The sequence below is a fragment of the Oncorhynchus gorbuscha genome, linkage group LG18, assembly GCF_021184085.1.
Source record: "Oncorhynchus gorbuscha isolate QuinsamMale2020 ecotype Even-year linkage group LG18, OgorEven_v1.0, whole genome shotgun sequence".
Lineage (NCBI taxonomy): Eukaryota > Metazoa > Chordata > Actinopteri > Salmoniformes > Salmonidae > Oncorhynchus > Oncorhynchus gorbuscha.
In genome coordinates, this window is record NC_060190.1 from 62,416,123 (window position 1) to 62,439,570 (window position 23,448).

At 42.5% G+C, this 23,448-nt stretch overlaps 1 protein-coding gene across 9 annotated transcripts in view; it reads right to left on the reverse strand.

Moving 5' to 3' along the window:
* Window positions 1–23,448, reverse strand: part of LOC124003597 (forkhead box protein P1-B-like) — a 247,620-nt gene that overhangs the window by 106,025 nt on the left and 118,147 nt on the right. For all 9 annotated transcript variants that reach the window (XM_046311984.1, XM_046311980.1, XM_046311979.1 and 6 more), the window contains one exon: window positions 10,148–10,314. In XM_046311984.1, coding sequence (XP_046167940.1) covers window positions 10,148–10,303 — 156 coding nt within the window. In that variant the 5' untranslated portion in view covers window positions 10,304–10,314. The remainder of the gene's footprint in view (window positions 1–10,147; window positions 10,315–23,448) is intronic.

The window sequence follows — 23,448 nt, forward strand, 5'->3', positions numbered from 1 at the left end:
GTCATATATATATATTTAAACTATTCCAGTAATCTTTTTTATATATACAGTACCAGTCAAAAGTTTGGAGTTCTACAATGTAGAAAATAGTACAAATAAAGAAAAACCCTTGAATGAGAAGGTGTGTCTAAACTTTTGACTGGTACTGTATATAATTTCTCCGATTGAGGGCCCCGCATACTCGGCTCGAGGCATCCCCAACCCAGCCCACCCCGACAAATGACCCGCTGTCATGGGCTGCTCAGCTCATCGCTCTCATTCTGTCTTACTTCAGCAAGTTGGTTCAGCAACTGCAAAATCTGCAGGAAGCTTAAAAGTTACAATGGAAATAGTTGGAAGGGGGGTTTTGTCTGGCCACTGTGCCCAGGTTAATGAGGCCACATTGCTGACAAAAAAGGCCTCCAAAAATGTAAATACATCCGTACAGCTGAATAATAACTCATAATATAGATCAATACTTTATTTCCATACATATACAAATATTTTTCTCAGAATAGTAGAAACAAGTGTCCACGGACTGGTTCATTATAATGGACTATTCTACCCTGACAGAGTTCCCCTGCATTGTTTCACACGATATGATAGCAAACATGACTTTCATTGAAATGAACTTGCAGCAATGAGGCGCTTTCAGAACGGGGCAGAGAAAAAAATATTATAATAATTTTCACAGAAAAATTCAATCTTAAAGCATTTCTTTAGCAAAAAGACAGGTGCTGCTGATAATACTGCCTTTGTTGTCGAGGCAGGGGCCATGTACAGTATGTGTAGCACATGTATCTGCTGCTGTCTGGTTAAAAAGAGTATGGCATGTCATACTCCTTTTGGCCAGACAGCATCAGATACATGAGCTACATATAGAAAGACAGAGGGGCGCCGTTTCCCTCACTCGGATGCTTTCTTCGGTGAGATCGTTTCAACCACTCGGAAGCTGGAAATATTTTTGGATGAACGTGGAAAGGTAATCTACTTTCTGTAATGATTTGTTTAACAAACATGACTGGTTGTGTTCATGGCACATACATTTTTATTGTCAAATTACATGTATTTACTATATAACCCCTAAAAAAATTCATTGTAGACCCATGGGGGAGGGGGCTCAGACTGGCCTCTGTTTCAAGCCTCCAAATCACTAAGTCTGCCCCTGACCGTTTGGTACCATCAGGCCGCTAACCCATTTAGAGGCATTTTGAGCCCTTTAAGAAACAGGCGGCAGGCACATTCTTCACAAGTTGCTCTGGGGAGCAATATCACAAGCTTGCGTGTTGCTAACAGATGCCTGGCAAGAGTAAACAGGCGTTTTGCTGCCATCACTTTGCTCCCCTCCAGACTCCAGCTCTTCTCTTCCCTCTCTGTCACCCAGCATGCCCAGTTTCAGATCTGGGGTCTGACGGCGTGAATGAACATTGACGTCTGTTTTCCACAGTGTGGCGCGTAGATTATTAATCAAATATAAAAAGCCAGTTTCACTACACCGCTTTGCATTAGCAGGCTAGTACCTCCATTGGTAATCCATCCCGCCAACCCCAATACACATATTTACACACACACACACACACACACACACACACACACACACACACACACACACACACACACACACACACACACACACACACACACACACACACACACACACACACACACACACACACACACACACACACACACACACATGCACACTCACGGACGCACGCACACACATACACACACACACACACCCATATGTATCTGTGCACTGTTGTGGCCTCTGAAGCCCAAATAGATGCTTTAATCTGAGGCAAATGCAGTTGCAAGGATTAGGGCTTTATTGAAACTAATAAGTGTTTTAATGGGAGAAAGATCCAGTTTCAATTTCAATAGCTCGTTTAACCCTTATCTGCCAAATTCCTTAGGGCCCCTTCTATGTTAATGGGATCTACATTGCACTTGCATTGGGGGTGTTAACAAGCACAGCCTATTAATATTAATTACCCATAAGTTTTCTGTGTAGGAAATACTTTCTTGGTACATATTCACTATAGCTTTATCCCTAATAAATTGGGTCAAATTGGCCATCCTAAAAGACTAGTTTCTCCAAAAAAGGCATTATTATTCAACTAGATGTAAACATTCCATTCCACTGAATAGTTTTTTTGTTTAAAGAGTGTTTTGACAATGGCTATTAAAACCAGCCATGTTTGGGCTTGTACTTTCCCAACCCAAGCCTCCTGAGGCCCTGTTAAAATGGTTCCTTATTTACAAAACTAAACACACAATCTGCTCAACAAAAACAGACCAATACCAGTGTGTGTGTGTGTGTGTGCGTGTGTGCGTGTGTGTGTGCGATCGGGAGGTTTAGGGATGGGTTTGTGAGTATTACTTTAAATAAAACATCATCGATGCATTTAGTCAAAACCCTAGTCAGTTCAGCCCTCTTAATAAGCCATCTAATAATGAACCTACACAGACTTCAGACACCTACTCAGAAGTTTACAGTTTCCCTCTTCAGCACTAACGCACAGACACGGCCATCATCCGGGTGCCCCACAATGAGAGCCACTTCAGGCTTCCTAATGATCCCAGCATACACACTCATAATTTACATAGATAGCAGTGGCCACACTGACCCAACATTACACACTAGATGCATTTAGTGGAGTAGGTCGAGATCTTCAATTTCCTCGGTGTCCACATCACTAAGGAATTAACATGGTCCACACACACCAACAGTCGTGAAGTAGGCACGACAACACCTCTTCCCCCTCAGGAGGATGAAAAGATTTGGCATGGGCCCTCACATCTTGACTGGCTGCATCTCTGCTTGGTATGGCAACTGCTTCGCATCCGACCGCAAGGCGCTGCAGTGGCTAGTGAGTATGGCCCAGTACATCACTTGGGCCGAGCTCCCTACCATCCAGGACATCTATACCAAGCGGTGTCAGAGAGAAAGGCCTTAAAAATGTTCAAAGAGTCCAGCCAATCTGGAAGCGAAAGAAACGCACACCTGTTTAGGCGAGGTGCTGTCTAGCGGACTGTCTCTCTACTACCTCACAGCCAAGCTGTACCGATGCACCAAGTCAGGAACCAACAGGACCCTGAACAGCTTCTATCCCCAAGCCATAAGATTGCTAAATACATTACATGATCAAAAGTATCTCATTCCAAAATCATGGGCATTAATATGGAGTTGGTCCCCCCTTTGCTGCTATAACAGCCTCCACTCTTCTGGGAAGGCTTTCCACTTGATGCTGCAGGGAATTGCTTCCATTCAGTCACAAGAGCTTTAATGATGTCGGGCACTGATGTTGGGCGATTAGGCCTCGCTCACAGTCGTCGTTCCAATTCATCCTAAAGCTGTTCGATGGGGTTGAGGTCAGGGCTCTTTGTCCTGGCCAGTCAAATTCTTCCACACCAATCTTGACAAACCATTTCTGTATGGACCTTGCTTTGTGCATGGAGGCATTGTCATGCTGAATTAGGAAAGGGCCTTCCCCAAACTATAGCTACAGAGCTGGAAGCACAGAATCATCTAGAATAGCGTTAAGATTTAATTTTACTGGAACTATGGGGTTTAGCTCAAACCAAACAGCCCCAGACCATTATTCCTCTTCCACCAAACTTTACAGTTGGCACAATGCACGGGGGCTGGTAGCGTTCCCTTGCCATCCGCCAAACCCAGATTCGTTCCGTCGGACACCCAGATGGTGAAGCGTGATTCATCATTCCAGAGAACGCATTTCTACTGCTCCAGAGTCCAATGGCTCCAGCCGACGCTTAGCATTGCTTGATCCTAGGCTTGTGTGTGGCTGCTCGACCATGGAAACTCCTTTAATGAAGCCCCTGGCGAACAGTTATTGTGCTGACGTTGCTTCCAGAGGCAGTTTGGAACTCGGTAGTGAGTGTTGCAACCGAGGACAGGCGATTTTTACGCACTATGTGCTTCAGCACTTGGCTGTCCCGTTCTTTGAGCTTGTGTGGCCTACCACTTTGCGGCTGAGCCGTTGTTGCTCCTAGACGTTTCCACTTCACCGTTACATCATCCTGATAAATACGGGATACAAAACAATACACCTTCCACTACAAATCTGTCGTTCTGCCCCTGAACAGGCAGTTAACCCACTGTTCCTAGGCCGTCATTGAAAATAAGAATTTGTTTTTAACTGACTTGCCTAGTTCAATAAAGGTAAAATAAATAAACAACATTTTTTTTTAAACATTACACCCCATCCTGACCGTTTGACCTGAAATCCATTATCCCTGTGTTTCATGGGGCCAGGGTTAGCTACAGTATAGTATGGAGCGACTTGCGTTGCAGGCTTGTTGGGGCATGAGGGAAGTTAAGAGTCTCTCTGATGACCTCATTGTCAAACAACTCCTCAGATCCCCCCCCATTTGCCCAAATGAACCAGCCCCGGGGAGGGTGTGTAAACAGGATGTCAACCCATGGATCAGTCAACTATTTTAAACTTATGGGTTTGGTATGGTATGCAAACATGCAACCTGTGCTGCATCTCTCTCTGCTGCTGATCGTCTCACGGGCTGAAAGGACACGCTTAAGGTACACTTAACAAAATGGATGATTTCATGAGCTTGCCATTTTGGTGCTGCTAATGTGTTTACCTCCAAAACCCAGGGAGAAAACTCAACAAGACATGACAAAAGGCTTCAGAAGTTATACTGGGATAGACTAAACAGATCTCTCTTCCCTGGGAGAAAAATATATTGCATGTAACAATTAACTAGACTCAAAAAGCAATATGGTTCAATTGCGGAAGGCTTAGGAATCGACAAAAACAGTGATGAAGTTTTCTTGTGACACAAGGCGTGTTTTTTTCTAATTATCTTTTCCAATTCCTACATACAAGCACATTACTGTTCAATTTTCACCTCCATCAGTATGATTATTAATCAGATCACACATCAATTGCCAGAACCACCCAAGAAATTCAGCCTGTAATAAAACTGTCATCTGCTCCACTATAAAGACAGATGCTGTGAGTTGTGTGATAACATAATTAAACTGTTCTGGGAGGGATTCCATACAATTATTCAAATTGGAAGAGCACTATCGTTTTACCAACAAAGCAATTTAGGGCCAATATGCAGTGTCATAACACTGGTGTTATCCGTTCCCCCAGATTTCCAATAAGTTGGAGCCTCTACCGTCCCCAGCCCGATCTGACAATATGAACAGTTTACAAGCAGATACCTGAGAGCACTGAGAGATGAAGGAAAGACAATCCACAGCATTACACGGGTGGCTGTGAGTGAAACAGAGCAGTGTGTATCCTTTTAACATGATCCTCTCTGAGATGAGGAGGGGTGTGTGTGTGGCATGCATATTGGTCATTGACTGCAACCCTCAGGAAGCAAACACACAATGAGAGAATAATGCGTCATTGCCTTTGGACACCAACCACACAGAGAAACATGCCCTTTATCACACCTATTGGTTATGCAGTACTGAGCAGATACACTGCTGTGAGAAAACAAAAAGCTGAATTGCAGAATTTAATTTAATTAAAATGTGTGGTGATAACGAGTGTTTTTTACTTGTAGTAAAGAGAGGTGGTTCTGTTCCACTGAACTCCACAGTCAAGTGGACGCAATCAGCAGCCAGCGGTCCAGCAGCATGAGAGCTGCTCTGAGCTCACCTCTGACCTGATGATTTTAACCTTTCTGATCTAAATGCCAGTTAGTCTGACCACTAGTCTGCTCTACTGACCAGGACACAGGCCTCAGCAGCACTGGCCCTGCTACACTGTACTGTACTGGGCCTGGTTGTCTACTTTACAGTACAGGGCTGTGCTGAGCAGTGTGTGTGTGTGTGTGTGTGTGTGTGTGTGTGTGTGTGTGTGTGTGTGTGTGTGTGTGTGTGTGTGTGTGTGTGTGTGTGTGTGTGTGTGTGTGTGTGTGTGTGTGTGTGTGTGTGTGTGTGTGTCTCTCTCTTCCACCATGTCGAGAGGGACCTTGTTATAGTTGATATTATGCAAACAGCTAACCTGTGTCTGCGGCTCCATGTGAAGAGCCAAAGTGTTGCTCTCCAGACAGTACTGATGGCCCTGCTCCAACACCGAAGAGACATTAAAGAAGAAAAAAGTTGGTTTGCCTTATCTTGCGATTTGTGTCAAAGCTTTAGAGAACTTGTCTGACAAAGAAGCCTGGATCGATATTTCTGCTGTAAAGAAAAAGCAATGATTCATCTGGCTGTTGTTCTTTTTCTGATGATATTGTTGGCGTGTACAATGAGTGGACAAAACATTATGAACACCTGCTCTTTCCATGACATTGACTGACCAGGTTAATGCAGGTGAAAGATATGATCCCTTATTGATGTCACATGTTAAATCCACTTCAATCAGTGAAGATGAAGGGGAGGAGACAGGTTAAATAAGGATTGTTATGCATTGAAACAATTGGGACATGGATTGTGTATGTGTGCCATTCAGAGGGTGAAGGGCAAGACAAAGGATTGAAGTGCCTTTGAACAGGGTATGGTAGTAGGTGCCAGGTTCACCGGTTTGTGTCAAGAACTGCAACGCTGCTGGTTTTTTCACGCTCAACCGTTTCCCATGTGTATGAAGAATGGTCCAACCCAATGGACATCCAGCCAACTTGACACAACTTTGGGAAGCATTGGAGTAAACATGGTTCAGCATCCCAGTGCGACACCTTGTAGAGTTCATGCACTGATGAATCGAGGCTGTTCTGAGAGCAAAAGGTGGGGCAACTCAATACTCTGAATGTTTTGTACACTCAGTGTATTTTCTAGAGAAGCCAGATTTTTGGAGGCCACAGTCTGCGTTGTTTAATATTTCCACCACATGTTTATGTAAGGCCTTTAAGCTTGCCAGATAACGTAATTTTCCTCATGATCATCTTTTCCTGCAACGTTTATTGAAGCCTGCAGCTCAGGAGATGTCGGTTCCTAGTGCTGAGGGTAAAAGTGTGTTCAATATTAGGAAGGTGTTCTTAATGATTTGTACAATCAATGTATTTTCTATCACTGAGGAACGATGATATTTGAGGAATCTCTCAAACTTCATTAAAAGAACACCTCTAAGAGACAGGATATTAATACTCCATATTTAATACTCCAGTTATATCAGCTGAATCCAATTTCTAGCAGAGGAATCGGTTGCTTGCATAAACATGTGCAAGATTACGAATGAAATGCCTAAATCAACCATAAATCACAATCAACAACAGTACATGTAGTAACTTGAATGTGCAGGAGTCAACAGCAGCCTACAGTATCTAACTGTTCAATCACATCATCACTGTGACTGGCTGCTTGTCGATGTGGTTGGCTGCATCTGGTCTGATCTGTGACGGCCCCTTTGGACATCGGAACTTCCTCTTGCAAAATCAATAACATCAAAACAAACGGAAAACCCACAAATGTTTAGCTATTGCAAAAACACAGCCCCTTTTTAAAAATATATTTTGTCTTTATGATGTCTATAATCTTCACTTCCTCATTTAAAGGGATTTCTGAAAACCACAACTTCTGCTCCATCAGCAAAAAAAGTTGAGAGAAAACATAAAAGAAAGGAGTCATATTGAGAAAATATAGGGTGCAAACCTTCTGTTTGGTTGACACAACAATACACTATATTTATCCACCAAATGGGAACATTTCTGTTCAAACATGAAATGTGTCTATACAGTGAATGACCAATAATGGGTAATTACAGCCCAGTATTTGACTTACTAATAGAGATGTTTAAAGCAAGCTTATGGTCCACTTCCCCCAAATCTGACTGGTCTACAAGATGAATTCCCCTGTCAGAATCAAGATGATCAAACAGATTACTATTATTGTATCCCCTATCTTTATTAATGAGCACTGTCTTTCACAGTTATGTTCCCTAATAAGAATAAATGGTATACCACCACCAGGTTTGTTGTTCACCCTGACTCAGGGGTGAACAAAAAAGTCTAGATTGATTTCTGCATCACCAAAAGGGACATGGTGTCTTGGATGTTTCTCAGAGTAGCCCACATATCTGTCAAGTTCCCCCCTATATTAACACAACCAGCAAATAAAACGTAAAAGACAGACTGCAAAATGCCACAAAAGTAAAAGTTATCAAGTAATTGAGCGAAGATCTTAATGCCCATGGGACAATTAACATGGTTCATGATGCATGAATGAAAATCCTGGGTTAGCCTAATGGGAGAATAAAAACGCAGGCGCATTCCCCCAGAACTCTCCACTGGTAAGTACCCTATCAAAGGAGAACGTCAGGAGCAGGGAATGAGACATCTCGTCCTTCATCCCGAACCATGCACCATTTATCACACAGAACAATTCATCCATCTGCCTCTCTCTCTCCATCATAAACCGTATGGTACGCCACAGAAATTAACCATGGTCGTTCTTTGTCCAAAGGGACAAACGGAAAGAAAAACATCTACGATTTATTGAAATGAATAGGAAAAAATTCTACAGGACTAAATTCACAAGTAATGTTTTTATTTCTACATTATTTTCCTAAATGACTGATCTGAGAGAATCATTATCCCATCCATATGACCAGAGAACAGAGACCAGTGTCGGACAGTTGGCACTTTTCCTCGGGTGAAGGATTTTCTCTCTCTCTCTCTCCTTGGTGTCAAGTGTGCATCCCATGCCACATTTCCCTGCTCTCTCTCTCCCTCTCGTCTGCCTCGCATTCATCAAAGTTGTAACCCCTGTTGTCTTTGCACAGCGAATCAGAATGCGCCCCTGGCAAAGAATGAAGGAAAAGTCAACAGGAATTAAGTTTCAGTGCAACTGTTTACTCAACTGTGGCCCGCAGTTATTGAAATTGTATCCATGGTTTTGTGCGACTACTGCAGTAATGAATTCAGTATGGCTGTGATTTTCTCACTGACGACATGTTAATGTTGAGCTGGAGAAAATAAGGGAGACGGCTAGAACAGCAGTGGTGGAGGGGAGAGGAGGGAGGGACAGCCATGTGGAGTAGACCACCTATAGGTCTAACAAGGAAAGGACGTTTGCAGACACATCTTTCTTTGTATACTTTTTCTATTATTGCTGAAGGAATTATTGTAAATTGTGCATTTGCAACTTTGCTGGTGTTAATGTTTCTGGCTTGCAACACATCACAAACCTGTGATTTCTTGGGCTATTACTCACAATGTGCTGTACTGTACGTGTTCACAAGCTGATTGCTTCAAACGAATGACTTCAAATGAATTACTGTTATTTTTGTTGTGACAAAATGCATGTTTCAGCATTGTTCTTTACCTCATACAGATGTTGATTGATATACTGTGACAACAGGCAGCAACAAAAGAGGCTGTGCATCATGACTAAACTGCTCTTGACAACAACCCCAGTCATTCTTCAATGCCAAGACAGCATGAGACACAGTGATCTTTTCAATGCTGTTTCCTTAAACACGCTGTCGTGTGGCACACATAACACTGACACCAACAGAAAGAGCTTGTCTGTTTCCCTCAAGTCTCAGATGCTGAAAATGTTTTGGGCTTCACTAATAATAAATCTACCGCCATTCTATGGGCCTCATTGGTTGGACACAGAGGAGTGTGGCATTAGTTGTGAGTGTGAGGCGTGTTTACAATGAGCTAAGGGAAAATACTGTCAGCCCATTGCATAGCACAGCACTCCAACTGTCCGAGAATCGTGTGGCACCTATACACTTAAAATATGTTGACCTACCTCAACAAATACTTCACCAAAATGAAGAAGCTGCATAATACACTAAACATGTCCGCATCCAAACACACAATCATTGAGAGCACTACCCTCTCTTTAAACATTCAAAACACTCTCCAATATACATAAATAATAATCATGTGTTTATGTACTTGATGTACTTTGGGTCGGGATTAAATATTAACAGGCACTTTAGAGGGGATAGGGACTGTTGTTGCCAAGGGAATAAAATCCACTCATTTTGACATTATTTTCATTAGGCCACTGTTGATACAGTCCCAAAAGGTTTTGCATGTCAGCAATCAAGTTGTGAAGATATAAGACTTTCAAAAAGCAAATAGTAACTTGATTGCTGACATGCAAAACATTTTTAGGACTGTAAACAACAGTAAAATAATGAAACAAATACCAAAAGATAGTTTTTGAGGGGATTATTCCTTTCATTAAGACAGGTGTGAAGAGAGGAACCTAGTTGACCTGCTGCTGCTGGAGATGGATCAGGTCAGCTGCCATGACGTCCACTGACGTGGCGCTCTTGGGCCTCGCGTCCCTGGACCCGTCCTCCACGCTCGCTGCTCTGTTCTGACTGGCTGGACCATTGCTTGTCGCCTCGGTCCCAGATTGTTGCATCATGACTTAAAAACCTGAGACAGCAGGGAGTAGGAGAAACAGCTGTTAAAACAAGGCACAGTACAGGGGATACAGTACGTTCTAACCTGGGCCAAACTGTAAACGTGTCATTTCCTTCCCACATGAGTTCACTTCTATAACAGATTTTTCTATTGGTTCGTTCCTGACTGTTTCTTGTTTGTTTGTTTGTACTGTATTCATAGACTCTCCTTCCACTGGGTGATGAACTAGTCTTTTGATTCGTCTTTCCGGACAAGATACTTGCAGATGACATGTCCGTACTGGGCTGGAGGAAGGAGCATAGATCAGGTTCTGTTAGTGTTCTGCTTCACGGCTGTGTGGAAAGCAGGGGATAAAAACACACATCTGAGAGAAACCTAACCTCAGTGAGGCAACGCAATGGAGTCCAAGAAAACACTCACCCTCACAAACAAAACACTTTCTATGGAAATTGATATATTTACTCCCAGAAGAACCACGCAGAATGGCTTTTTAATGGGAAACAGGACCAACGGGTGGGCGTGCCTGCCTTCCAAAGGATCTCCATGAGAAATATCCATTTTAAAACACTCAAATCCTATGCGGTGCTCAATTAAAACCAACATATGAGTCTATACCAAAAACCTTTTCTGTTGTTACTTCATTTTAAAGGAGAATGTGCTGTATACAAATGGTTACATATGCTCTATAATTGCATGTAATTCTATAATCCAACTAAAATAAAACAAATATTCAGCCGTAGATTTTTTTCAATTTTCAAGTCCTTATTGTTTCTAATTTTGATGATGCACAAGCCAGACAGACATCCCCTCACCCCCCAGCCCAACTCCCTCCCCTCGCTCCTGGGATAAGTATGAACTGAATGACACCGATGCTTATCTGGGTCTGCATTCCTGAAATCAGTGGTGAGATTTACATCTTTTGTGTTGGTCACAAGCCTGGTGCGGCGGGAGGCGCGTCTAGTTGCCCAACTCCAGAGCAGTTAATGAAGCTGACCAAGTCAGACAGAAGTAAATTAACTTGGCTGATTAATGATTTATACAAAGTAGAATAAATGCCCTTAAAACATTGGGCCTCGTCATGAAAGATGGTGAAATTAGATGAAATTAGACTAAATGCAGATTTAAAATGTTGTGTTTAAGCCGTGTTATAGGGAGGCCAGTACGTGTTAATGTGTGCTCAACAGAGGGGCTGAGTCTCCTGAGATGCCAATCTAAACAAGAGACACCCTATATTGATGAGTTCAGAGACCTGGTCGTGCGGTGCCAGGACAACAACCTCTCCCTCAAAGTGATCAAGACAAAGGAGATGATTGTGGACTACATGAAAAAGAGGCCCGAGCACGCCCCCATTCTCATCGACGGGGCTGCAGTAGAGCAGGTTGAGAGCTTCAAGTTCCTTAGTGTCCACAACACCAACAAACTAACATGGTCCAAGCACACCAAGACAGTCATGAAGAGGGCATTACAAAACCTATTCCCCCTCAGGAGACTGAAAATATTTGGCATGGGTCCTCAGATCCTCAAAAGGTTCTACAGCTGCACCATCGAGAGCATCCTGACTGGTTGCATCACTGCCTGGTATGGCAACTGCTCGGCCTCCAACCGCAAGGCACTACAGAGGGTAGTGCGAACGACCCAGACCATCACTGGGGCCAAGCTTCCTGCCATCCAGGACCTCTATACCAGGCGGTGTCAGAGGAAGGCCCTAAAAATTGTCAAAGACTCCAGCCACCATAGTCAAAGACTGTTCTCTCTGCTACCGCACAGCAAGCGGTACCGGAGCCCCAAGTCTAGGTCCAAGAGGCTTCTAAACATCTTCTACCCGCAAGCCATAAGACTCCTGAACACCTAATCAAATGGCTACCCAGACTATTGGCTACCCCTCTTTTTACACCGCTTCTACTCTCTGTTGTTATCATCTATGCATCTATATCATCTATACATTTATTTATTATTCTTATATGCATTTTTTAAAACTGCATTGTCGGTTAGGGGATCGTAAGTAAGCATTTCACTGTAAGGTCTATACCTGTTGTATTCAGCGCATGTGACTAATACAATTTGATTTGATTTGAAACAAGGCACCGCCGGCCCACAGCAGAGGAGCCACAATGGGGACTCACTCTGTCTGTAAGACGTCAAATGGAGCCTGACAGTTTGTCATGTTCGCATTTAATATCAGAAATCAAAATAAGCAAGATAACAATAGATAGCTCAGAGATCATCAACTAGATTCAGCCGAGGGCCGATTTTTTTCTTGAGTGGATGGTCGCGGGACCAAAACATAATTACAAATAATATGTAGACTGCAAACAGATATAATATTTGACTAAAACATAATAATTTCAAACCTTGCTTACATTTGTATCCGATCACATATATCTCTTTATTATGCATGAGATTAAAATATTTCCTAAATTAAAATCACTTGGAGCTGATTTACTGGTGTCTCTAGTCTTATGTCCAACAATGAAAATGCTCTTCTCGCAAGCAGAACATCCTAGTGAGTCCTCATCAGATAATGTGGTCGGTATTGTTTCAGTTGTATGTCAGCCGCCCCCTCACCTCAACTGTTGTGTATGCTATTTCCCCGATGGCTGAGCAGGCTCTTTTGGAGCTTCAGCCTGCCTTTATTGCCCTACAGAGGGCCTTTGTTGAACTGAAGTTAGTGCTTCATGCCTTTTAAAATCAAACATGTTGTTTTCCCATTCACATAGAAATGTATCGAATGATTTATGCTACGTACACTGAACAAAAATACAAACACAACATGCAACAATTTCAAAGATTTTACTGAGTTACACATTCATTAGGCCCTAATCTATGGATTTCACATGACTGGGAATACAGATATGCATCACAGATACATAAAAGAAAAGGTAGGGGTGTGGATCGGAAAACCAGACAGTATCTGGTGTGACCACCATTTGCCTCATGCAGTGTGACACATCTTCTTCACATAGCGTTGATCAGGCTGTTGATTGTGGCCTGTGTAATGTTGTCCCACTCTTCAATGGCTGTGTGAAGATGCTGGATATTGGCGGGAACTGGAACACGCTGTCGTACCCAAACATGGGTAATGGGTGACATGTCTGGTGTGTATGCAGGCCATAGAAGAACTGGGACATTTTCATTTTTAGCTTCCAGTAATTGTGTACAGATCCTTGTGACATGGGGCCGTGCATTGTCATGCTGAAACATGAGATGATGGAGGCGGATGAATGACAAGACAATGGGCCTCAGGATCTCGTCAAGGTATCTCTGTGCATTTAAATTGCCATCGATAAAACGCAATTGTGTTCATTGTCAATAACTTAACACACCTCTCCAGTGTGCCAGTGGCCATTGATGGTGAATATTTTCCCAATGAAGTTGGTTATGATGCCGAACTGCAGTCAGGTCCAGACCTTGGTGAGGACGACGAGCACACAGATGAGCTTCCCTGAGACGGTTTGTGCCAAAATTCTTTAGTTGTGCAAACTCAGTTTCATTAGCTGTCCGGCTGGCTGGTCTCAGACGATTCTGTAGGTGAAGAAGCTGAATGTGCAGGTCCTGGGCTGGCGTGGTTAAACTGGTCTGCGGTTGGTCGTACTGTCAAATGATCTAAAATTACATTGGAGGCGGCTTATGGCAGAGAAATTAACATTCAATTCTCTGGCAACAGCTCTGGTGGACATTCCTGCAGTCCGCATGCCGGTTGCACGCTCTCTCAAAAGACATATGTGGCATTGTGTTTTGTGACAAATTGCACATTTTAGAGTGGCCTTTTATTGTCCCTAGCACAAGGTGAACCTGTGTAATGATCATGCTGTTTATACAGCTTCTCTATATGCTAAACCTGTCAGATGGATGGATTATCTTGGCAAATGAGAAATGCTAACTAACAAGGATTTAAACAAATTTGTGCACAACATTTGAGAGAAATAACTTTTTGTCCGTATGGAACATTTCTGGGATCGTTTATTTCAGCTCATGAAACATGGGACCAACACTTTACATGTTGCGTTTATATTTTTGTTCAGTATACTTTGGATGTGTTCCCGTGTATAAATATCTGGAAATCTGGATTGACGATAGGCTTTCATTCAAAATACATGTTGATGAGTTAGTTATGAAGTTATTCATTTAAATGGACGTCTTTTACAGGAATATGCTTTATGTTAAATAGCAGAAAACAATTAATTTTGTCTATATTGATTGCGATCTTACAATATGGCGATATCATTTATATGAATGCAGCTGCCACTGTTTTGAAACCACTGGATACTGTATAGCATTACGCTTCATTATGGGCGATAGGTTCTGCACACATCAATGTACTCTATATGAGAAAGTAAGTTGGCCCTCTTTGAAGTCTCGCGGATCTATACATTATGCTCTTTTTGTCTATAAAGCCCTCTTACGTAAACCATCACCATACATCACTTCTCTGGTAACCTACAGAAATACAAGCTATCAGACACAATCTCAGGAATGGTTAACTCTAGAGGCCCCTTCAATCTCAACAGTTAAGTAAATCTACCTTTAGTTATTTTGCTACCTTGCTTGTGGAATTGTCTACAGAATTCACTGAAATTCAATGGTGCATCTAAACAGTTCAGACGGCTATGTGAGGACCATTTTAAGGAAGAATGTGTTTGTTTTTTACGATTCTATGATTGATCTTGTAATTTATTTTAGATTTTACTTTATTGTGATGTTTTTTGTGCTTCCATATATTTTGTATGTAAGTAACTAGGCCTATGTTTTTTTTTACTGTCCCCGGGGCCATGCTGCAAATGAGAATGTATTCTCAGTCCACTCACCTGGTTAAATAAATAATAAATAAATCTCATTCTGAGCCCCTGCCTCTCTGCCTGCAGGCTATGTATGGGCTGTCGGGCCCAAGCTACAGACTGTTGGGCCCAGGCTATGGGCTGATGGGCTCAGGCTATGGGCTGTGTTCTCTGGGTTCTGGGCTCTGGCCTCAAGCCTCCAGCTCAGCCCACTCTCTCTCCTTCTCTCCAGACAGATGTTGACCCGGCTGACCCCTTCAGTCTGGCACAGCCTCCCTCCATAACGGGATTTTGTAAACAAGGAGTGAGCAAGAGGAATACTGTGGGATGGAAGAGAGAGAGTCAGCCACAACTACAAGAGTCAGCTGGCTGCTCAGCTCAGGTCGGCTCAGCTCATACAAACTCCCCTTCCTTCTGAGACACCAATTAGAAACACATTCTTAGGCCAAATGAAATGTGATTTGAAATAAACCACATGCTGACGCTATTCACCCCCACTTCTTTTTCAAATAAAATACATTTTTCCACACATAAAAAAATGGACTGAGTCAGTTTTTTTCTCTCTAAAGCTACATAAAAGGGGTAAGTAAATGCCTATTATGCATGCACTGTCATTCCATGCAAAATTTCCGTAATTATAACGGAAAGGCGTACATTTACGAATGCAAGGCATCTCCAAAAGTAATCAAGAGAATGAGCCGCGGGGCTGTTTTAATGTATGCAAAACTTGTGACCCACAATGAAGGAAAGTAAGGCGCACATGCTTGGAACCGGCACTGATGAGGGACGGCTAAAATTAACACCCAATTCATTTTCGAATTGACAAACAAATGAAACCCATAAATCTACTTTCTCGTTCATTTTACTGCAGAATAATTCAAAGCTGCAGAAAAAAGAGAAAAATAAATAAAATGTAAAATGTGCATTAAATATCACCCAGATAGGAATGAGCCTTATTGGTAAGTTATCTAGTGACAACAATGTTAATCTGAGCTGCACTGAGGCAAAGACACAGCAACTTCATGTAGGCTATAAGGCACATCCAACTAGCCTACCACGTGACAGGACCCCTTGTTCATTTATCTACTCATTTATGTTCAGTTTGCTCAGAGGATACATTTATCTGTGATGATGACTCAAATAGCTTGCAGTTATTTTATTTTTTTAATTCATCCATTTATACAACAATACATATTGAGGGGGAATCATCAGTCAAGTGTCTCGCTAAAGGTACTATACTTAGCAGGGCTGGAAAATACACATTCATGCAAGCACCCACAAATGCACAAACACAGACACAAACAGCCATACACACATACACACACAAATAAACACACACACATATTCAAACAGAAATGAGGGGGACGTTCATGAGAAACAGGCCTGCTTGTTTATGAGGCATGTCAGCCCTAAATATAAAAAGAAAAACAAGAAAAACAAAGAACCCTAAATAATGAACATTCCACGAGGTAACAGAGGTCCACAAAACAGATGCTATGCTCCTCTGTTGATCCTCAGACGTCTGTTCTTCTAAAGGGGGTGGGGGTTGCGGGGGTCTGGTTGCAAAACACAACAAGTGTTTGGAACAAACAGTGGATCATAAAAAAAAGGTCAGAGTTTCTGTTTGGTGATGGTTTTGTTCGTCTAATAAGGGGAGTACAGTCCAAACACAGTCACATGCAACCCCTACCTGACGAGACGGGTTCAGAGCACGGCAGGGCACCAAGGACTAATCAAGCCCATCGTTCCACTCAATAGAAGTCTAAAAGCCTGTCCCTTGTCATGGCCGCCTGGAATTGAAGAGCTCAACAATCCAGTCAACAATCCAAGGTAGGGTCGGCCTGCACAGCTGTGGCGTGGCCTTTCCCCATGTTTTACTTTTCACTAATGCTCGTGACAGTAAACCCTTTATGGCCACCTGTTCCGGTCTGTATAGTTATCACATAGCTCCAGTTTACACAAGCACATAACAGAAGCACACAACACAAGCACAACATTGTTGGGGTGGAGATAAAGACACAGACAAAGGAGATGACAACGGGAGAGATTCACTCTGATGCTGCCTGTTTAGGTTGGCTTGGTTGCGAAACTAGACAACATGAAGAGGTTGTACCAAGGTGGTGCAACACCATAACGCTTCACCTGGAAGGTGTTTACTAGGTTTGGAGAGTTTTGTGTTCAGCTATATTTTGGCTCGACAAACATGAGAGAAAATCTATTTTTTTCACCGTGTTTCCAGGTACCTGAACAAACATTTTTTCAACAATCCACAGTCAATCCTCTCATAATAGAAAAGAAACTATTCAAAGAACTGAACCCGTCTACTGGCTTGTGCAGAACAGAACAGAAAGTCTGAATTGGGCTGGGCCCCTGAACCCTCCCGCAGTCATAGAACAGCCAGTGTCCTGCCCTCCCTCCCTCCCTCCCTCCCTCCCTCCCTCCCTCCCTCCCTCCCTCCCTCCCTCCCTCCCTCCCCCCTCCCTCCCCCTCCCCTCCCTCCCTCCCTCCCTCCCTCATCACCTTGGTCTTTACCTGTCATGCCCTGACCTTAGAGATTATTTTTATGTCTCTATTTTGGTTTGGTCAGGATGTGAGTTGGGGATTCTATGTTTTGTGTTTCTATAATTTTCTATGTTTTGGCCAGGTATGGTTCTCAATCAGGGACAGCTGTCTATCGTTGTCTCTGATTGGGAACCATACATAGGTACCCTTTTCCCCTGTGTTTGTGGGAGGTTAACTTTGTTTGATGGCACATAGCGGTAAGCGTCACGGTTTGTTTTGTTTTGGATTGTTTTGTCGGAGTCATTTCTTAAATAAAGTCAAATGTACGCTCACCACCCTGCACCTTGGTTCTCATCCTTCAACAGCTGTGACATTACCTTAATGTAGCCTAGACCTCCATAATCCAGAACCACACACATCCCTCAGAAGTAGTTGCCACAATATCTGGCCTCGCTTGGCACTCAACAAAGAATCCCTCGCCCTTCTCTTCTCCGAGAAGGTAAATTGACAGTATTGATGACATTCTGCCAATGGAGACTTCACAGTGAGACCAAACAAGCACTGATCTCACCAGCCACTTCAACAAAAAGTTGCAGATAAACAAAGTCGCAGATAAGCAAACGCCTATCTCAAGACTACTATGACAACATTGTAGGAACAGGCCTCCCCTCTCTCCCCCCTCACCCCTTTTTCACAGACACACATAAGCTTTTTAAAAGTTCCTTCCAGACCTTATAAGGGTTAACCAACCACTCACTCACACCAGCAAACAAAGTTGCTATTTGCTTATGAACTGATTTCTGCCATGGCTACAGTAAACAGGGGTTTTTGTTTATGAACAAACACATCACCTTGCAGGAGCAATTTAACATTAACCAGGTGGAATAATCAACAGATTTCATAGGTGACACCCATGGCAGACCTAATGTAAACAGGCTCTGGGAGAAGAAAGGGGCAAGGCTTAGGGAATCATTGTCGATGCAAAGGCAGAGCCAGCTAGAATAAACAGCTGGGGGAAACTCAAGACAAACAGTCATTCTCCTGACATTTGAAGAAGCATTAAGGTGGTGTGTTACAGCTGCTAGCCTGGCGGCCATCATGAACGTGAACAAAGAGGGGGTGGACGGGGGTGGGGAGGGTGTGGTGGGCTGGTGAAGAGGGTCTCATCAGAATTGAGGGAAAACACGGTGGTTGAGACACAACACTTTGACAACAGACAAAATATAGAGCGTCTTCAAAAACACCACAGCAAGGAACTTGTAAAACATGTTAAACATTTACTTGCTTCAATTATTCAGTAATTAGGGCTTGGCAACAACAAAGGACGTCTGAGGGCTCCTGAATCTGTTCCTAAAAACATCAGGACAGGTTAATGGAAAAACAAGCAATGTTGTTTTCATCTGACAAACAGAGAAATAAATTAACTGCAAGTGACCTGTTTTTAACCCAGATAATACTGGAATCAATAATCTGGTTATACAATGAATAATGTATCTATTTCGATTTCTTTAAAAATAATACAAGCGTGACTTTGAGTCTAACGCACACAGTGTATGATCTGTGTTACTCTATTTGCATTAGAGCAAATAATACACTATTCAGAAACAGCTAACGATTACAACAAGCATGAAAGAGAAATTGGTGTGGGGAATTTCAAGCTGCACGTCACCTTGTGCATGAATTATTCATGCATACAAGTCGCCATCTGCTCATCTGAATCCAGTCAGAGTGGGCCTAGCTACCCTGACTGTTTAGTTACTCGTCTCCTCTCCTCTCCCAAACAACCCTCATAGTCATTTCAGTTAGACCCCAAACCCATTTACCCCCAAATAGCGAGGGCAAAGGAACAACAGCTAAGAGCCCAAACACATATTTATGACACATTGTGAAGAATATAATGGGATCCTCTAGCGTGAAATCCAGATTCAAATGTATTACTACACCATGTACAGAGAAAAGTGCTTGACATCCACTGATGCTGAGGATGATGATTCATATGAATATGAACCTATTATCATGCTACAAGCTCATTTAAATGAACAATAAGGATGGGAGCAGAAGGCACACTCTCCAGTAGGGAGGCTAAGTAGACAGATCATTTCCGAAAATACACAAAACAGTTAGTCTCCTTGGCATGAAGCCGTCCCATATACACCTAACGTACAGGCCTGCTGGGAAGAGACAATGACGGAATGTGCAAAAGTAAGGCAGGGCATGGTATTTTTAGTACAACCACGGCCGATTGAGACTAAGTAAATAGAAAAGTCTAATGAGTTTTAAGCCGCTTGTACATGAATGGAATAGTAATGGTGTGATGTGGAGATGGAGCTGCTTCAGGAGTGGATCACAACTCATTCCTCGGTGACTCTCCTTCATTTGACTTTGATAATCTCACTCACATGAGGCTCACATCGATAACACTGCAGCGAGAGGACAGACATCGAGAGACGTGGGCCTCTTTTCTGACCAGATCCGATGCATGGGAAAAGCAGGCCTCGCTACCCTCAAGCTCATCTTTTCAATTAGACCTGTCAAACATGCATGCTGAAAGAAAAACAACGACTTCAATCTCTCCGCATCCTATGGGATCTGCAAAAGCGCTTATTGTTTTAACATTACTTAAAATGTGTCATGTATTTTTTTATAATTTTGACTAGAATTCATGCAGGGCCCGTTCCCAGGAGTGGACTTCAGAGGAGAAAATGTGCCAGATACATTTTCCAAGGGAAAGGAAGGTTAGCCTATGAACTTATCTAATTAACGCTGTGTGCCTAAACCATACGAGGGTCATATTATTAGAAACACTGATCTTGCGGGGTAAACTTACCCAGTTGCACACAGCTAGTGTACATTGACAACTCTTGAGTCTTTGCGTCTTTCTACAGTTATGACATTCGGAAAGTATTCAGACCCCTTGACTTTTTAAACATTTTCTTACGTTACAGCCTTATTCTAAAATGGATTAAAGACAAAAAATCCTCATCAATCTACACACAATAACCCATAATGATAAAGCGAAAACAGTTTTTAAGAAATGTTTGCTAATTTGTTCAACATAAAAAAAACATAAAATCCTGAAAGAAATAAGTACCCTTTGCTATGAGACTCAAAATTGAGCTCAGGTGCATCCTGTTTCCATTGATCATCCTTGAGATGTTTCTACAACTTGATTGGAGTGCACCTGTGGTAAATTCACCTGATTGGACATGATTTTGACAGGCACACACTTGTCTATATAAGGTTCCACAGTTGACAGTGCATGTCAGAGAAAAAAAACAAGCCATGAGGTTGAAAGGAATTGTCCGTAGAGCTCCGAGACAGGATCGCGTCAAGGCACAAGTCTGGAGGAGGGTACCAACACATTCTGCAGCATTAAAGGTCCCCAAGAACACAGTGGCCTCCATCATTTTTAAATAAAAGAAGTTTGGAACCATCAAGACTCTTCCTAGAGCTAGCCGCCCAGCCAAACTGAGCAATCGGGGAAAAGGGCCTTGGTCAGGGAGGTGACCAAAAACCTGATGGTCACTCTGACAGAGTTCCGGAGTTCCTCTTTGGAGATGGGAGAACCTTCCAGAATGACAACCATCTCTGCAGCACTCCACCAATAAGGCCTTTATTGTAGAGTGGCCAGACGGATGCCACTCCCCAGTAAAAGGCACATGACAGGCCGCTTTGAGTTTTCCAAAAGGCACCTAAAGGACTCTCAGACCATGAGAAAAAAGATTCTCTGGTCTGATGAAACCAAAATTGAACTCTTTGGCCTGAATGCCCAGTGTCACGTCTGGAATAAACCAGGCACCGCTCATCACCTGGCCAAAACCATCCCTACGGTGAAGCATGGTGGTGGTAGAATCATGCTGTGGGGATGTTTTTCAGCGGCAGGGCCAGGTAGACTAGTCAGGATAGATGGAAAGATGAACGGAGCAAAGTGGTCCAGCCAGAGCCCGAACTAACATCTCTGGAGAGACCTGAAAATAGCTGTGCAGCGACGCTCCCCATCCAACCTGACAGAGCTTGAGAGGATCTCTCAGGATCTGCAGAGAAGAATGGGAGAAACTCCCCAAATACAGGTGTGCCAAACTTGTAGCGTCATACCAAAGAAGATTTGAGGCTGTAATCGCTGGCAAAGGCGCTTCAACAAAGTAATGAGTAAAGTGTCTGAATACTTATGTAAAGTTGTTGTTTTTTTCTCCATTTTTTATTTTTATATTAGCAAAGATTTATTAAAACCTGTTTTTGCTTTGTCATTATGGGGTATTGTGTACAGATTGGAAACAATTTAATACATTTTAGAATAACAAAATGTGGAAAAAGTCAAAGGGTCTGAATACTTTTGGATTGCACTGTATAGCATTATTGGAGAAGGTTGGGTACTGTCTATTAGCCCACTACTCAATAGCATGGTCATCAACAACAGCAGGAAATCAGTCTGAGCCCTCCGAGCCTAACAACATACACTGAGCTCTGTTCAATATTCAAACTGTGTTAAATGTGTCACTGTAGGGCATAATACACTACAGGTGCGTGTTTCCCAGTTCCTTTGTTTGGAGCTGGTTACACAGAGATACAGTTCAGCTATTGATTGCCAGCCACAATTGTTAACATTTACACACAAATAATGGTTATCTTGTGTGACGAGAGAAACGTAATATTTAACTATTGCTCAACATTTGTAAGGTATTGTAAGCAACACATACAGTATAAAAGAATAGCTACAATTATATTCTAAATGTGGCTTGAGTTGGAATATTATACAGAAAGTAATGTGTTAGACCAGTGGTTCCCAAACTTTTTATAGTCCCGTACCCCTTCGTACGTTCAACCTCCAGCTACATACCCCCTCTAGCACCAGGATCAGTACACTCTCAAATGTTGTTTTTTGCCATCATTGTAAGCCTGCCACACACACACTATACGATACACTTGTTAAACATAAGAATGAGTTTAAGTTTTTGTCACAACCTGGCTCGTGGGAAGTGATAAAGAGCTCTTGCAGGACCAGGGCACAAATAATAATATAATAATAATCAATAATTCTGCTCTTTATTTAGCCATCTCACATATACAACTTTATTTTTCATCGAAAATTGTTAATAACTTACCACGGGTTAATGAGAAGGGTGTGCTTGAAAGGATGCACATAACTCTGCAATATTGGGTTGTATTGTGGAGAGTTCCAGTCTCACATAGGTACGTGGTTGCAAATGGCATCGGTTTCTTAACAGTGCGATTTGCCATTGCAGGATACTCTAAGCTCAACCCATTCCAGAAATCTGGCAGTGGCTTCTGATTAAATTCAATTTTCACAGAACCACTTGTTGCAATTTCGATGAGGCACTCTTGTTCAGATATCGGTAAGTGGACTGGAGGCAGGGCATGAAAGGGATAACAACTTCAGTTGCTTGTGTCATCCGTTTCGGGAAAGTACCTGTGTAATTGCGCACCCAACTCACTCAGGTGCTTCCCTATATTTCATTTGACATTGTCTGTAAGCTTGAGTTCATTGCACACAAAAATCATACAATGATGGAAAGACCTGTGTGTTGTCCTTGTTGATGCAGACAGAGAAGAGCTCTTTGTAAAAAACATCACCCAGATAGGCCAGTCGTGTGAGAAACTCATCATCATGCAAGTGGTCAGACAAGTGAAAATCATGGCCAGTAAATAAAACTTTAAGCTCGTCTCTTAATTAAAATGAAAAACAATGTGTCAATACTTTGCCCCTTGATAACCAGCGCACTTCTGTATGTTCTGTACACGAGAGTTCAGGGGCCTGGCTTTAACAAGATAAATCAGTGTGTTTTGATGTAGTGCACACAAAAAGTACATTTACATTTTCATGTACCAAATATTCAATGTGTTTCCATTA